Raw genomic sequence first — 17,303 nt, 5'->3', positions numbered from 1 at the left:
AATGGCCATATTTTTAACACGATGGGAAGCAATTAAAAATATCACAACAGTCCAATTAACTCATAAATTCACCGGCATTTAGAAGCTTTTCAAACCGAAAGTGACAGAAACTGAAAAGATTTTTAAAAAACTCAAAAACCCACAATACTGAGGTTAACAAACTAAATATAAAATAAAATAGAAACCCTGTTTACCCACACACTCTGTGCCCAACACAACAACCAGCTCTCTGCATTCCGCAGCGCGGCTCTGTGGCCTATTACACAAAATGCGGTGGGTGACCATATCTGTCATTTTGTCATCGATAGGTTACTCTTCATTTTTCAGCCAAGCCACAAAGCTGTAAAAAGCCCTTCAACGCAGGGACGGTGCTCAAAACATGGACCAACAGCGTCATCTAGTGTTGAAATGTGTCCTAAACCGGACAGAATCCACCAATCAGAAACAACTGTGATGTGGACAGAAAAGGTCTCCCCATTTATCCAAACATTGTATGCATGCTGCCCTTTTCCTTAATTAAAGCAGAATTAAAGCAACTGTTTAGCACCGACATCAGCAACAACCTGTTCTCACTCTCTTCTCTTTTACAGAAGTCATAAAATGTTTGTTGTACTGGATCTTTTCCTGTCGCGGCCGCTACCTGTTCTTCTATTAAAGACAACAGCGCTGCAGCAATCATATTTATACACAATAACTAATGACTGTTTCCTATCTAATTGTAGGTTAATAGGCCACTCATGTGATGAAGTGCAGGGGGGTTGCGGCTGGCCCATCAGGGGAAAAAGTGCCCTGAACTGTGCGCATGACTCTCCTTTGAACGAGTCCTCCACCACCGTCCATTAAAACCATAAAGTAATTTAGCCCAGACGTCTAGCCAGTTAGTCGAGTTTGCTTTGTTCGTCTGCATTTGAGACAAACAGCCGAGCTCCAACAGGGGCTGTAAAACTGGCATTTTTGCCCGAGCTGAGCGGAAATACACTGGATTGGGGCTTTGAAATTACAGCATCCTGTCCGTATTGTTTGCCACCACAAAAAGGCAATTTAGACCTATCCCAGGAAACAAATGCGAGACATGAGAAACTGCCTCTCACTTAAAAACTCTTGTTCAAATCTAGTTTCACATGTTGTGATCGCCAATAGGCGAACGTATAAAACTTGCAAATTTCTAAACTTTTTAATTAAAAGTTAAAGAGTTAAAATGCTTAAGAACATACAATGTAGCAGTGTTAAATAATTAAAAACAAATAACAAAAAACGGTCTTGGAAATTTGATATTTGTGCAAATATTTTAGGAGGTATTTTGAACATGTAGTGCATGGACGTATCAAATAAATATCGCACATGCCTCATGCATTTATTTTTGCTCTTATAATAATCTCACGTGTACAATTTAAACGAACTATGCTACTATAGTTCACCCATATAGTAAAAACCGTAAACGCAACATCACAGTGAATTCGGCTTTTCGGCCCCAAAGCGGTGCGTATTGTTTTTGGAGAAACTTCCTTTTTTTCTCTCCTAATAGGTCAAACGCGGTTATTTCTGCATTTATTTGATTTGTATTTATTCTTAAATATTTGCACAGCTGTAAATGTACGTGGTTGAGATTGAAGAGAAGGCTCGTTTTGACCAAAATGTAAAACAATGCAAAGCAACATTTAAAGCGTGCTGACTTGCTAAAGCTTTAACTGCGCTGACAACATTAAGTTTTCGACGTCGCCATTATTTTCAGTGGCAGAGCTTATTTAGGCCTAAACTGTATTTGGGTGAATGCTCGGCGGCCAAAACACATAAAAGTAAGGATTCTGGAAGCATAATTATATAGAAAACATCCATCTGTGTACAATATGTTGCTTAGTCAACAGTGGTTTGTATTCTTGCGGATTTTTAATCAACAAAATACTTACGATGATATTGAATGAGTTTCTGTTTGTGAGGCCCTTTTGTGCAACTCATTACTAAATGGTCTCAAACGTGATGTGCACCTCGAGTCACAATGAATACAGACTACAAGCACTTCAGTGATTATGTTTATATTTGCAGAGGTCTATATCTACACTCTATAATTAAACTCGTAGGCTACAGTCAAAAAGAAAAGATATGCACAAATACAGCAACAACTATCACAAAAAATACAAGACAGACAGATCGCAGATGTTTTGTTTCAGTACAAAATACTACACCTGCACAACAATGTACAAAGGAAATAAACATGAAAGAAACATTCACATCATAAATTATGGGGTTTGTGAAATTCAAATGAATTCAAGTATTCTCTTTCTTCGGACAGTTTTAACGTATCCAAACTGTATTTGTATCATTTCTCTTACAAAAACACATCGAAGTGAAAGTAGAATGTAGTTGATGAAGTTGCCTTTTTTTTTTTTTTTAAACTTTCTTTCTTTTCTTTTTCTTTTGTTTTCTTTGTTGCTGGACACATTAATGTGCACTGGAAAAATAACACAATCAGCATCAAACAGTCTCGGAGTTTTAAGGTTAATACAAAAATCCAACAAAGTGATAAATATGAGGAGAAGGAGAGTCATCCTATGTTTCATCTGTGCTGTCCGTGTGTCTAGTGGTTATTAAGGTTGTTTTCTGACTGCAGTCCATATTATTGTTCCTTGCTGTCGGTCTTTTCTTTGTTCATTTTCTTCATCTTCATCCGCCGGTTCTGAAACCAGATTTTGACCTGCCTCTCGGTCAGATTCAGGCCCCTAGCGACCTCGTATCGGCGGTCTCTAGTTAGGTACATATTGAACAAAAACTCCTTTTCCAGTTCGAGAGTCTGGTACTTTGTGTAAGGGCATCGCTTCTTCCTTGTGGAGCGGGCATGTATCCAATTTGCCACTGGGTTATCTGCAAATAAAAACCATAATAATAATAATAATACAAGTAGAATAACAAGAGGTCAACACTGAAACATTTTCAAAACTGAAACCAGGACAAATGACAATCACAAGAAATGCTAAGCCTCTATAAAAGGTCCCTCTGGATTAACATCAATTGTCTTGGCTCCTCAGATGGTGTCACAATTGAAAACAATGTCTAATCACACACAAGTCTGGTGTTTACAACTAAAACCAATATTAAACATTTGGAGGAAACATTCCCAGCCTCAGACTATCCAAGCCTACACTGATTTGCTTCCTTGTCCCCTTGACTTGTGAGTAACACCGTCGTAAAATACTCAATGCGCTTATTCACTTTATTGGCCCATAAAATGGCCCGTGGTTCAAGCCTTTACAGGTCCGTGGTGAAAGTCCTCGAGTATGTCCCTACATTCCTCAAGTTGGCTGGAGGAATCATGTGAATTTGTGTTGGACTGCAAGAAAGGAGAGCAAAATCCCATATGCAACTATATGCATCATCATCTTCTCATTACTGTGTGGGTGAATCATGTCTTTTACCACTGGGGATCAAATAGAGTCAAAATGTGGCGCTTCCTCACTGGATGGGCCTAAATATAAAACAGGGCTGAAAGTCGGCTTACTAGGCTTGATGTGCCGTATGTAATGGCACGGGGTCAAAATATGGTCGTAAAAAGGACCATATGGCATTTACTGATTGATTCATATGTCCGTTTAGGTTCTTCACTTCAAAAGAACACCTTGCATGTTTTTTAACAGTATGTAACATCCTTCCAAATTCGTCTTCCTCAAGGTTTGAGTCCATGTTTACAACCCCGTCTGGTTTTATAGCCCCAATATTAGCCTAGTAGCGTTTGTCTTTTATAGTTCCTAAAGCTATCCCCCTTGCAGAGGCGATTCGGAGCTGAGCTGAAAAGGGAGGATGATACAGCTTATAATTTCACTTTATGCAGGACGTTAAAATGCGTCTAAACAAAAGCAGTTTTACACAAGCCCAAACCAAACTCCCACCCGGCTGTAAAAGACTATAGGAGCTTGAACTTACTCGGATCTAGCTCCGACTTCTCGTCTTTATATTTCCCTGAAGCCAGAAGCTCCGACTCGGGAGAGGGGGTATTCTGCTGCGTCTTGTCTCGCATCTCAGTGGATGAGCAGTACAGATAATCCGTGTAGGTCCGTCCGCTGGAGCCGAGACACTCGCCGGCTCTGTGCTCCTGAAAAGCGTCGGGCTTCAGCCCATAGTGCCTGCTGTTCCCCGGATAGCCATGGAAAGGCACGGCGCCTGATATCGGCTCCAGCCATGAACGCATATACCTCGAGTCTGTGCCTAAGTGAGGTTGGTGACTGTATGGATGGTAAACCACGGATGACTGGGAGTGTACAGGGGCCCAGGAGGTGGAGAAGACGGGTGGCTTGGGTGCGAAGCTGCAGGAAGGATAGTCAGCACACTCCGGTACTAGGGACGTCGGACGAGGGCCGGCTGGGTGAGAACCGGGCGCCGAAAACCGAGTTGCAGCAAGGACATCCTCGTTTTCATGGTTGATCAAGGAATCCACATAATAATTACTTATGGGACCCGTGGTCGACATGTCGAAGCCTCCCCGACTCTTTTACATGCATCCGATTATTATATGGAGTGTATGTGTACTTTTTTATCTAGCCATAGAACAATCAAGGCAGGTAATTATTTCTCAACGCTTCCCTGGCTGCTATTGGCTGCCTCCCCGACACGTGATTATATTTACCCCCACAAAAATTGTACAGTGGATCAATGCGCCACTCATCCTGGGATACCAATGCACATAAATCGGATTAAAGAATGTGCTCTTTTTGCTCTTTTTCTCGGACGTCTTAGAGGTAACTTCAACACCAATGTGTCTTTATAGAAAAGAAAATGTGCCTTTGTGTTGCTAATGGTGGATCTGCTTCTAGTCGCAGTACAGACCTGCGCACACTACGTCTGAAACCGAGCAAGGCACTATTTGATGGTGTAATCAATCTCTGTCTGGGAAAATCTAGCGTAGCCCCGTGTTATTACAATGGATAGTATTACAGCATTACTGTCTTTATTGAACCGCGGACGCGTTTTGACTTTATCAAACCAGCAGAATATTTAAGTGAGGAGTTAATAACTTTCAGCGGAATGCTGTTTATTTCTTAACGAGGAGAGAAGCTTTCACGGTAGTTACAGATAGACAAGAGAGGGAATCAAAATACGGGATGCTGGATACACCAACAATAAAGTTTGCACTGTTTTAACGAGGGCGCAACAGACGAAACATTTCCTAAATGGGATCTGCGGAGATAGGAGAGGAGGGGGTTCAGATTCTTGACAAGCAGCCCACTACAGCGGGCTATATTCAGCTAGTGGCCGTTCATGTTTTTATGCCCATCAATAAATTTTAACGAGGGCCATTTGATTGTTCATAAACGTGTCGTTAATAAGCCTGCATCCGAGTTCCTCACTCAACATAAAAACCAGCACCGCTGTACGCATGTGAAACAATTCCCATCAAACTGAGAGGCCGTAGACAGGACAGAGGACACTGCTGAGCAGAGGAGGTAAAAAGGTTCGTTAAAGGGCTAACTAGATGAAAGCTTTCATAAGAGGGATAATGTTACTGTTGTATCTAATGGCAGGCATTTACTGTTTTACCCTGCGATATACTAGTGTAGCTTGTCAGTTAGTAGGCTGTGAAACAACCCTGAACTCTTCTGCAGGGTTACAGCGACACAGCAAATAACACAATATACGATGAAGTAGGAGTAAAGCGAGGAAGCCACTAGTGTCACAGAGAATACAATTAGACTAATTGTGACATAAATACTAGAAGTTTAATGTCTGTGTGCAGGCTGGATGAGGTTGATAGCAGCAGAAGTGATGCTTTAGTAAATCTTACTACAAGCTGCACTATTTGTGTGATGTGGAGACTTTGGTGCAGGGGCTTATTTGCAACATTTTGAGAAACGGTGATGCTGACTAGTGTTGTTGTGACCAGTTTTAAACTTGTGTGTATTTATGTAGACTAGTGTGTTGTAGGCTATTTATTTTTGTGATACGTAAACTGGTGTGCGTAAATTACGTTTCAATGTTTGAAATGTTATCTTTTTTTTATTTTAGTGAAGGCCCGTGATTTGGAAAATTCAGTTTATTAATTATAACCTTAAAGACGATGACGGTAATTAGACCTGACAGTCGTTATGTGCAACTGTGAAATTAAACTACGGCAGCCGAATGAACCACATTATGCTGAAATTAATTTAAACTCTGCGCTTTATGTTGCAAAAATTGGCAAATACGGAATGACAGTTTTGAGCAGTCCCCATTTACAGACGATAAAAAGTCGCGTAGTAGCCCTATAGGAAATTAAAAACAGCTAAATCTCGGGATTTGGAAACAAATCTGGCCTTTGTCATCGCCAAGCTACAAGGATCAAATGACGTCACTAATTAGCCTACACTAAATCCAACTTTAGTTCAAATATATTCTCACACTGGGAAGTTCACGGATATAATTCTCAATATTCGGGCTTCGTGTCGACGTAAAACAAAACATAATCATGTGTACGCATTAGGGAAATGCGATGTTTGTCGTGGCTACTGAGTTCAGATTCAACCATGAAATTTAAAAGGCCAGACGCCAGACCTTAACCCGGCTAACGCCAAACGGTGTCCTGGTGTGTGCTGATGAGCGTGCCAGTCTGTGAGGAGTCAAATATTTCAACAGATGTACAATGTTGAATAAATTGACCATATCTTAAATCAGACTAAAGACTAAAGTTGTATTTTTGCTGCAGGTTGAAGGTCTGAGTCCGTTTATTCTACTGATGCCATTAAACTTCAATGAAAAAGTGCTCAGGGACTATTTATTACCATAACATATGGTCATATAAATACATTATATCGCTAGTATCTATGTCCAGAGTAATTCAGTGAAATCCGTTATAATGTTTTGGGTGTGCTTGTGCCGCCTGTGTTTGCGTATATGTGTGTGTCCCTGTGCGTGTGTGTGTGTGTGTGTGTGTGTATGAATGTGTGTGTGTGTGTGTGTGTATGAGTGTGTATGTGTATTAATGAGAAATGAGGACATTTTTCCACCAACATTATGTGGAAAAGAACACCTTATTTTCTCATTGTCCATGTTTATTGTGCTTATTTGTCCATGTTTGTTGGTCTATAATAAAACGTATTACATCATGACAAAACTCTTTGCGTTGTTGTTTCTTTATTCTTACCTCCTCTGTCCTTCTTTAACACCACTGGAGTTGCAGCTAGACTATTTAAGATTATACAGCCGAAGAAATGCCTCTTTGTTGCATCGCTAAACCTTTGCGCATTTTATATTTCACTGCGTCTGTATTATATGACCAGAAAACACCGCATTCTGCTGTGAGCATAACAAAAGTAGTGGGTTTGTGTTCTAGTTTTGAAAATATATTCTCTATTATCACCAATATATGACAATAAATACTGCGATATATAAAGCAAGAGACGTTTACAAGTTAAGAAGGAGATAGATGATACAAACTAATGGCTTAGTTTGCTTTTAGATGGGCTCTATATGTTCGTTAATAGTCAAGTAAAGTCAATTTTATTTATATAGCCTAAAATCACTATTACAAATTCGCCTCCAAGGGTTTTATAATCGATATAGCATATGACATCCTCCTTCCTTAGAGTCTTTAAGACTATATAGTCTCTATTGTGCTTTCATCTTATCACAATTAAAGGAAGTGCTGCATTTGTCCTACATCTCAAATGATACGCCTTTCATACATTATGACTTAGTGATGGTTACAACAATGCTTCAGACTGACATTACCGTTAAGCTCAGCCCAGTGTCACGGCAGTTCGTGAAATAGTCACGAAATTTAATCCATAGATTCGTCTCTAAAGATTAAATTTCGTGAGTACATATTTAATTTCGTCACTATTTCACCAACTGCTGTGCTACTGGGTTGCAGCCTGTTCCGCCACAGTAAAAGTCTGGCTCTGACTTTCGACAATTACATCATACAAAGTTTTCCATTCATAAAAAAAATGAACAAATACGCATTAGACAGATTTACTTGTCCAACGTGACGCAAAAGATCAACCTAAAGGCTAATGCGCTGCTGAAGTAGACAGTGTTAGACAGTGTTGTTTTGTGTTTATGTACAGCCTTGAGCAATTATATTTCAAGTGGACACTACAGGACAAAAACGTGACAGTGCGTCACAGTTTGGGTGTTTTCGCGCTGCCGCAGTGCTCAGACGCCTCATATTGACTTGATAGTATTTGCAAAAGCTATTGTTGAAAGGCCCACGCATTTAATCTAAAGATCACAGTCTAAATGCAGATTTTTCGGGTAAAATGCATGGAAAGTAAACACGTGAACAAAGCAGCTTCAGTTTAGATGATGGACAAAAGGCCAAAATCTTCTGACTGGCAGAAAGCAGATAATTTGTGAATGGTTAAACTATGACAGGATGCAGAATATTCTTTATTTATATCCTTAAAGCGGATAGAAAGATAGAGCTGATTATCCAGCTCAGATGCTCTTCAAGATGACTCATCTTAGATTGTCAAGTGATTCTGAAACTTGATTGTTTATATTTCCCATTTACAAAACCAGTTTGTGCCCTTGCTGGGTGGATGAACAATGAAGGAACAATTTCAGTTACGCGTTGTAACATGACTTTCTTTTAATAGACGCATACGGTCATATCTACTAGCTGCTGACTATTCTGCTCACAGTGGCGATATTAAATATCATTTTCTCCGAGGAAAAGTCACATCAAATAAATACAGAGAATTTGAAAATAGGCATTTTTCTCTCACACGAACTGTCCAGTTTTAACCGCATTAGTGATTTATCTAGAAGCAACATTTGGACGATATGATCCGTGCTTCAACTCTGCATATGGAAAATCCAAAATGAACATCACAAGTTATTTATAACGTCCCATGTGCTGAACAGAAAGTGCCGAATATCCAAGAGTTACTGCGTGATGAGCTGAAAGGCCACAAAATGATCCTGCAGATATTGTATGACAGTGTCTCTATCCAGGATAAGCGCCGCATATGACAGTTTCAGACAATCCATACAGGCCTCCTATTTACACATTTTCCTTATAGACTGTGTCAGAAGCAACTTTTTGGATCAAATCTCTCAGTTTTCCCGCATCATATGCTCTGAGACCTGCGGATCAATATAGATATTCTCATGATGACTAGGCCTGCCGCAGTGATATATATATTTTGCATTCCCGCCCTACAAGATAGTTTATCGTGGTTCAAAAGGCGAAGTCATTCCTTTGGGACGATGATCATAATCCCTTAAATGAAAAACACGCTCTCCGTGGCATTTATTTTAAACCTAAACATTGTTTCTGACAGACTATTACCAGTAAACTACGTCATGTGGACTGAAATTATCAACAATTATTAATTCCCATTAAAAAAAATCCAAAAAGCCTCATTTTGAGTTTCGTCTTCCTAAAAATGTTGACTTTTTTTTTTTAAACTCTGAACATTTTCGAATGAAATAAAGACAGGAAGTTATTGTTCGTTGTCCTCTGAATTTTGAGTTTTCTGATTTATCTTTGGAAAGATAAAGTCCGAGATGCTCGTTTGTTCCTCCTTCACAAGAAAAAAACAAATGTATGTAAATAAATAAATAAAAAATAGATTTAAAAAAAAGAGAAAGAGAAAATGAAAAAACCGTTAGCATACTGGGGTTTATGTCTGATCATGCCAGTGGCAGTAACACACCCTGAGCTGTCCCAGTCTAAAGGCTTCAGTTCCTGTGCGCTACTACAAAGTGAAATAAATTGTTTTATGTGTATATGGTTTTAGGGTGAATCTGTGCAGCTCTCGGGGCTGTTTCCAGCGCTGTAAAGTCTTTGTCAGTGATGCATTCCAAGGGAGACACTCATTCACTGAGCTGAATGAAAGTGACTTTGGATTCCAGACTGTCTCTTCCAGTTGCACTACTGCCAAAGGGAGGGGGGCTGAGAAAACAAGGGGAAATAGTCACCAGTATAAACACTGGACTGCCTTGGACGAAAGATGCTGACTGCGCTACAAGAAGAGAATCTTCCAAAAATAAGTTATTGTGTTTCTTTTATCACTTTTCTGAAGATTTTTATTTTTCCTAATTTCACTTGTTCTAAAACATTATTATTCATCAATATTGTTATTAATCAAAGGGATTACTGTTAAAGGTGAAATATAGGCCTACAGTTGTGATGATTAGTAGCTCACTAGCGTGCTATGATAGTTTCAAAAATAAGTCGATTTGCATTTGACCAGCAATTATGCAAATATTTCAGTACTGTTAGACCACAGTATAATTTAATACTGAGACTATTTGTGCAACATCTAAAGGACACGCATGTTAGAGGTATTCTGATCTGTAAACTCGGCTCAAATCTTAAAAACTTTCTGTCTTAATTGTTAAAATTAGTGCAATGTATAAACGCGAGTATCGTTGACAGGCCTTTGAAAACACACACACACACACACAAAAACTTCAAATGTTGCAGTAAAACAAGATAAAGAACAACCAAAGAATGATGTAAACGAGTTACGATATTTAATGCTTAGAAATAATGTTTTTAAGGAATTTCACCGAGAACATGTAATAGGCCACAATTAGCAAAACGTGTTTTCTAACGGAGTGATTGTTGCCATAAAAGCCAGTGTAAGTTTTCTTATGTGTGTTGAAGTTTGTGGAAAACGATTACGTGCAAAATCAGCATTATTTTATCATATGGTGGCATATATATATACACACATAATTTGATATTGTCATTATAAAACAACTAAAAAATAGTTTCAGCAAATTTGAAATTACATTTCAATTACACATTTCAGGCAGCTGTGGATTAGCAGTCACACCAACGACCCACATAAGATCATAGAAATGCAAATGTCGATATTCATTTCCTGTTATAGACCCATCTTCATTTGTGAGACAAATGCATGAGTCAAAAACTGACATCGATCTATCTATCTATCTATGTATCTATCTATCTATCTATGTATCTATCTATCCATCTATCTATCCATCTGTCTATTCATAAAGCAGCTGAAACACTATCCCTTAGCAGACATCCAGTGATGACAGATGCACCACAACGCAGTCTAAAACTTTACCCCACGTTGTTTACAACCTATTCTCCTTCTGAGAGCCTCAGAGGGTTTTACAGCCCGCCACAAAATAACAGCAAAAGAAAGAAAACGTCTCTGTCCAAGTATTGCAGCTCAGTTCATTTACAATGCCATTTGCGGGGACCTGGGTGACTATAGGAGGCAATTCAGCGGAAATTGTGCCCTTGATGAAGACGAACTGACGTAATCAAGGCAGTTTCTTGTTGCCGAGCCAGGAAGCCAACCCCAACAACATGAAACTACCTAAACCACGCTTCAGCTTCGTGCAAAAGGGGGTTAAAATCCATGGAAAGGACAAAGCATGCAAAAGCCCAGTGAGGATTAACACTATCCAGCACAAAGAGAAAAGGCGAGTACCAGCACAATAAAACACTCAGTGGTCTACTAGGCTTCAGTTAAGCTACTTTGTTAACACTGCTTTGCAAACAACTTAGATAGTCCCGCATGTATTGACTAGTTTATTCATTAAAAAGCGTGTGTATCAATATGCTCTTATTCTATTTCCATAAATAGCATTGTGGCAGCAGAGCACAGCCATTCACTCAGCTGTTCCAAATTAGCAAAATTTAAAAAAAAAAAAAAAAAAAAAAAAAAAAAGAAATCACAATCCAGACACAGAATGCAAAATATTCAGCAAGCAGCATCTTGATTCCAGTGAGAGTGGGAAAAGAAATCAGCAGCACGCTGATAAATATACACACACAACTTCAAATACACAGTCGACGTGAGCAGGCGTGCACCATGCGTGCCACAGAAGCTGTCAAGCCAGCTCCCCTGACAGATGTGACATACTTTCCAAAACAGGAAATTAAAATATTGGGTCCTACCTTAACTTGCCTCCTGCATACGCCTTCCCGGTGCCTTTAGTTATCCACGTGTTTGCCGTGATGCTTGTTATTGTTCTTGCAGCCGTTGCGGTCGCTGTCCCCCCTTTATCCACCATCTTTCTTATCTCCTGCTCCCATGAAGCTCCATTATCCCCCGGGTGGAGGCGGCTGCTACCTTCCAGCCCAGCGCCTCGGCTGGATCCTGCACATTGCAGTCTCTGCTGTGTGGATTAGCCCTCCTCCACACACACCTTTAAACGCATCTTTACTGCTGCAGCACATTATATTTGCAGATCATAAAATCCACCCCCAACGCTTTCCAGGGCGAAACTGACATTAGAATTTTATGACCTTGACTTACTGTGGTCACCTGGATAATATTTAAATCAACGTTATGGTCTCTCACTTCTATTAAAACTGCCATGATCTCCTTCTCTCATCCGCAGTGTCTCTCCCTCCCTCTCATTTCCACCACTATGCCAGGGGAAGGACAAAGTTGGTAATACCTTTCCGTTTTCCCCCTCCTTTTGTTGTTTTGGAATCGTTTGCCATGACAAAGCTTAATATCGTCTTGTGCATGCACATTACACGGCAGGGATATGCCACAGCAACAGACAGAAACTGAGAAGCTGCACAAAGTGGCAAAACATTCATTATAGCTCAGCAAAGTGAGACTGTTTACATGCCAAGAGTTAGTTATAGACTGCTTGAGACTGCCTTTCTGCAATCGTTTCGTTCATGTCATATTATAATTATCAATGCAAGGTAATTGGACCTCATTGTTCCAAATGTTGCTGCAAAGTGTTCACCTGGTCAAGTCTGCAGGATGCAGCGTTTTAGAGTTCAAATAGGAAGGCACGCCGTGTGTGTGTGTGTGTTTGTGTGTGTACATAAAAACGAATCTGATTAATTATTATTGAATGAATTTAACGATGACACATGCATGTATGTCTATATTTGTCATTACATGTATTTGCAGGTGTATGTGTGTGCATGTGTCTATGTGTGTGTGTGTGTGTCTGTGTGAGTGTGTGTGTGTGTGTGTGTCTGTATGTAGAAAATCACTTCAGGAGTAGTTGTAAACTCCACTGTGCTCCCTTTCGCGGCTCTCCCTGTTGAGCTTCTTGAGCTTCATGCGTCTGTTTTGGAACCAGATCTTGACCTGTCTGTCGGTCAGGTTGATACTCCGGCTGATCTCCAGGCGGCGCTCCCGAGACAGATACATGTTGAACAAGAACTCCTTTTCCAGCTCCAGGGTCTGGTGCTTTGTGTAGGGACACCGCTTCTTCCTTCCACTTTTGGCTTTTAACCAGCTTCCCGTTGTCTTTTCCGCGGATAAATCATCTACCGGAACAAAAGAAATACAACAATAAGCAATTGTGGGCAAATCCGGATAGCAAAGATCATAAGCAGCTTCACAACCTCCATCAATACAATGGATGCTATAGACTGTACACGCCCATGTATCAAATGCATATTCAATACTGCGCATCTGGATCAAAATCAATAGTTTGTAAGAGCAGCTTTACCTGGGTGTGGACTCTTCGTGACTCTCACTTGAATAAAATGAACAGCGCCAAACATCCAACCTTTTGCTACAACTCCTACTGCTAGCAAATTGCTTTTGTAATGTACAGCAATAACTAGATCAAATCAAACTAGGGTTGTAAGCGCTTCTTTTGTCTGTGTTGGGCCTCAGACTCCCATAAAATTTTATTACATTTACACACAGGAGCCAAATGATTTTTTTGGAGGTTCGTCCCAAAACAAAAGGAAGTCTCAGTAGCGTAATACTAAATTTTAAAAAAAATAATAAAGACAAAGAAACAAAGCATGTCGGTGATAGGAAGGAAATCACACTGCTGCACATCCAGTTAATTCCTTGATTAGGTTGTGGGCTCCAGGGAATAACACATACACACACACACACACACACACACACACACACACACACACACACCAGTAGCAGTAATAATTACCCTAATGTGAACACTCAGTGTGTGGCCCACATTTAATCATTACCAAAACATTTAATTCAGTAATATGGGATTAACAGGACACACACACACACACACACACACACATACTATACATATATATACACACACACACACAAACACACACACTAACACACACACACACACACACACACACACAAACCCACGCACACATAAACACACTCAAATAAACCCTCCTCTATCCTCCAATTAAATGAAAATAAAATAAAAGAAGCTTACTGTTCGTCATGTATGAATGTATGTATGACGCTATTACCGTAAATAACACGAGCTAATGAAAAATAGCACAAAGATATGCGTTAACACCAATTCTATTCATTATTATTAGAATAATATCCTAATAATAATAATAACAATAACAACAACAACAACAACAACAATAATAACAATAATAATAATAGTAAAATAACAATAATAATCATACATGTTTAAAATAGTATAATCCGTTCATAAACGTTTACTAAATATGTATTTACGCTGTTATTTAATTGTCATACATAACCGCGGTTTTGTAAAACGGAAAAAGACAAATTCAGTTCATCCTTGTCAAGCATCTTCACTATTAGCAAAAAGAAAAAGAAAGAACTTGAAATAAATTATGTTGTAAAAACTGGCCTAAATTATCGTTGCGTCGACGCAGAAAAGTGTAAATGTATTTAGGCTAAATCTTCCTCAAAAGTAACACTGACAAATGTTCCCTGAGCTTTTTACTAATGAGCCAGTGCACTATGACAAAAGGTTTTCAACTGTACAATTTTATGTTGGCTTGATACCAGAATTTTGGGGCGTAAAACGGTGCTGTTAAAAAATGGTTACGTCTCACAATGTAAATGACCCATGTAAGAGAGAGAAAGTGAGAGAGTGATGTGTGCGTATGCGTGCGTGTGTTTGTGTGTGTGTCAGCGTGTTTATTTCAATGATAACTGCCCATCTCACGTTCTCACATTAATGGAAAGGTGTTAAATGCCACGGGCACCATAACCCCTGCTAGGCGAGGCTGTCAAATGCCCATACATACAGCCCATATGACGGCCATCAAGCACACAGGTCTGCATTATTGGACCACCACACACCATAACATGCACACACAGCACTGATAGCTTTCATACACGTGTGGAACAATTTGGTCTACAAATTATCTGTGTGTGTATGTTTGTATGTATGAATGTGTAGGCTAGATGAGTGTGTGTGTGTACAGGGAGGAGGGGGGGAGGAGGAGGAGGAGGAGGAGGAGTGGGGTGTGGGGGGGTATAGTAGCAGTCTACCTTTTAATTCCCCGTCCGAGTTATCTGAACAGCTGTCAGTCTTGGCCTTCTCTTCCTTCCTGCTCTGACTCTCATCTGCCTTTAAAACCTCCCTCGCTGTCTGCTGTGTCGATTTGCTGCAACTTATTGTCGATTCTGCTGCTGATTCAACAGATGTCGCCAAGTGGGTCAGAGAGAAGCCGGAGGGGAACTGCTGGTCGTCTTGCTGCGGCCTCTCTCCGTTGTACACCTGGAAACAGCCGCTGGACGAGGCGGCAGTTTGCTCAGGCCGGCAGCTATTGTCCCCAAGCCGGATGTAAGTGGCCGACTCTGTTGTCTGTTTCCCCTTATTGCTGTCATCCTGATAGAGGCAACAAAACGCCTCCTCTTTGACGTTGCCCGCTGGAAACGAGCAGGGTTGTAAACACTGGGCAACAGGTTGTTCGTCTCTACTGGTTTTGGAGCCTGGAGTCCATGTGGCCAGCTGTGTTGACAGGTAGGGCGCATCCTGGAAGCCGCTGGGCGGAAGACCGCCCGGAGGAACCTCGTCTCTTTTGGAGAGTGAAGATGGTCCAACCTTCCCAATGTTTCTCATCACTGAATATCCGTACTCTGCAGCTGTGTGGATGTACATTCCCGGGTTGCTGGAATAACCCTCACCCCTGAAGGAAGATGATCCTCCCATTAAGGAATCCATCAGGAAGTTACCCGGCACTATGTTATTCGGACATGACATTTTTTGCTTTTGGCAACACAGTTGCTGGTCTGAACTACAGGATTTCTCCAGGAGAATAAGGACAGTAGGATGCTGACATCTTTTGGAGGGGGGTGCAAAAATATCAGTAACATAATTATGGATGCTGGGAGACATGTCATGTGATTTTCAGACCAATAGCGGCGTGGAAGTGGCCTTGATGCTCCAGACTGGTGTGACGTCAGCGCGGTCAAGTTGGGAAACCTGGAGGGTTTTTGGTGGAGCAAGAGCGCCACCTAGCGACCACCTACTGGTCAGGACAGCAGGCCCACATCAGGAGGGAACAAAGGACGGCTGCTGCAGCAGGGATTTTTAAGGCACTTACTACGTGGCTTTTGAGAATTTTAATTCTATTCAAGTTCAAAACTTCAGATGTTTTAAAAGAAAATTACATTAGTCATTATGTGATCGCCCTGCCGTCCTGGCGACAGTTCTGTGGAGATGAATCCATCGATGGTTTGTCTTAAAACAAAGTGCATTTTGTGTACGTTCTTTTTTTGTTTTGTTTTCAACGATTTGCCACCGATTTAGCAAGGTAAGCTTTACGCAGGAGTTTTATTCAAAGATAGATTGCAGAAATGAGAACTCCTCTTTTGAATTTTCAACTGAAGAATGAGTCAAATTGCAGACCAGACTTTAACCCCTGATGTTATGAAGTACAGTAGTAGCCTGAAAATGAGAGGCTCGCTTTTGCATTTTGCCTGCTACATTTAAGATTGTGATATATTCCGAAATGCGTTTTACTGACATCCTTTTGTAGAATTACAGTAACACATTTTATGCTTTAATACTTTACCTCGGCCTGCTCTTTTATTCCTTTTATTTTTTTTATTGTTTGAATTTGTATTCACACTACTTTCCTACTCCAAAAGATTAACACTAGAGCTCATTAATAATCAAACATATTTATTAGATCTTTTAGTCTTAGTTTACAGTCAATAAGTTGGGCTGGTTCACTTTTTGAAATGTGCTACAAAATATTGACTATACGGTGGAATTTGTACGCTGGTAGATGTTGAGCCTATAAAGATATTCATTATTGTGTAAAAGGCAACTAAATTCATACAGAATCAAGCGTATTGTATTTTGTCTTTGGAACTCTCACAAAAAAATCTTACAGCTTAATAAATAATTCATTGCATACCTGAGCTAGTGTTATACACGCTTTTATTATATTTCTTATTGCTTCACATGTGGTTTTAATATGTTATAGATCTGAAATTAGCGGCCTTACTGGCGTTTTTGTTAATGTTTTCATTTTCTGACTCTAGGTGTGGGCCATGAGATCTGTTATGTGAATTAAACGTGGCTCTCTCATCAAAATCAACGCTGAGTTTTGCACGTATTAATGCCCCGAGACAATAATTAGTCTCAATTCTCCGTGTCTCCTCAAAACTATTCAGATTTTTTTGCCAGCATTAGTGTAAGAGATTTAA

At 40.1% G+C, this 17,303-nt stretch overlaps 2 protein-coding genes across 2 annotated transcripts; both read right to left on the bottom strand.

Moving 5' to 3' along the window:
* Nucleotides 1–2,017: 2,017 nt before the first annotated feature.
* hoxc9a (homeobox C9a) lies at nucleotides 2,018–4,494 on the bottom strand. The gene is made up of 2 exons (XM_042408396.1): nucleotides 3,916–4,494; nucleotides 2,018–2,859 (listed from the first exon to the last, which is right to left on the bottom strand). The coding sequence occupies exons 1-2, from the start codon at nucleotides 4,457–4,459 to the stop codon at nucleotides 2,615–2,617; spliced, it is 789 nt and encodes a 262-aa protein (XP_042264330.1). The 5' UTR covers nucleotides 4,460–4,494; the 3' UTR covers nucleotides 2,018–2,614.
* Nucleotides 2,775–15,947, bottom strand: hoxc10a (homeobox C10a). The gene is made up of 3 exons (XM_042408390.1): nucleotides 15,135–15,947; nucleotides 11,852–13,195; nucleotides 2,775–2,859 (listed from the first exon to the last, which is right to left on the bottom strand). The coding sequence occupies exons 1-2, from the start codon at nucleotides 15,847–15,849 to the stop codon at nucleotides 12,918–12,920; spliced, it is 993 nt and encodes a 330-aa protein (XP_042264324.1). The 5' UTR covers nucleotides 15,850–15,947; the 3' UTR covers nucleotides 2,775–2,859; nucleotides 11,852–12,917.
* Nucleotides 15,948–17,303: the final 1,356 nt, after the last annotated feature.

The sequence above is a fragment of the Thunnus maccoyii genome, chromosome 4 (genome assembly GCF_910596095.1).
Source record: "Thunnus maccoyii chromosome 4, fThuMac1.1, whole genome shotgun sequence".
NCBI classification, from domain to species: domain Eukaryota; kingdom Metazoa; phylum Chordata; class Actinopteri; order Scombriformes; family Scombridae; genus Thunnus; species Thunnus maccoyii.
The sequence above is the reverse complement of the archived record's forward strand: the minus strand, read 5'-3'. Positions and strand labels throughout refer to the sequence as shown.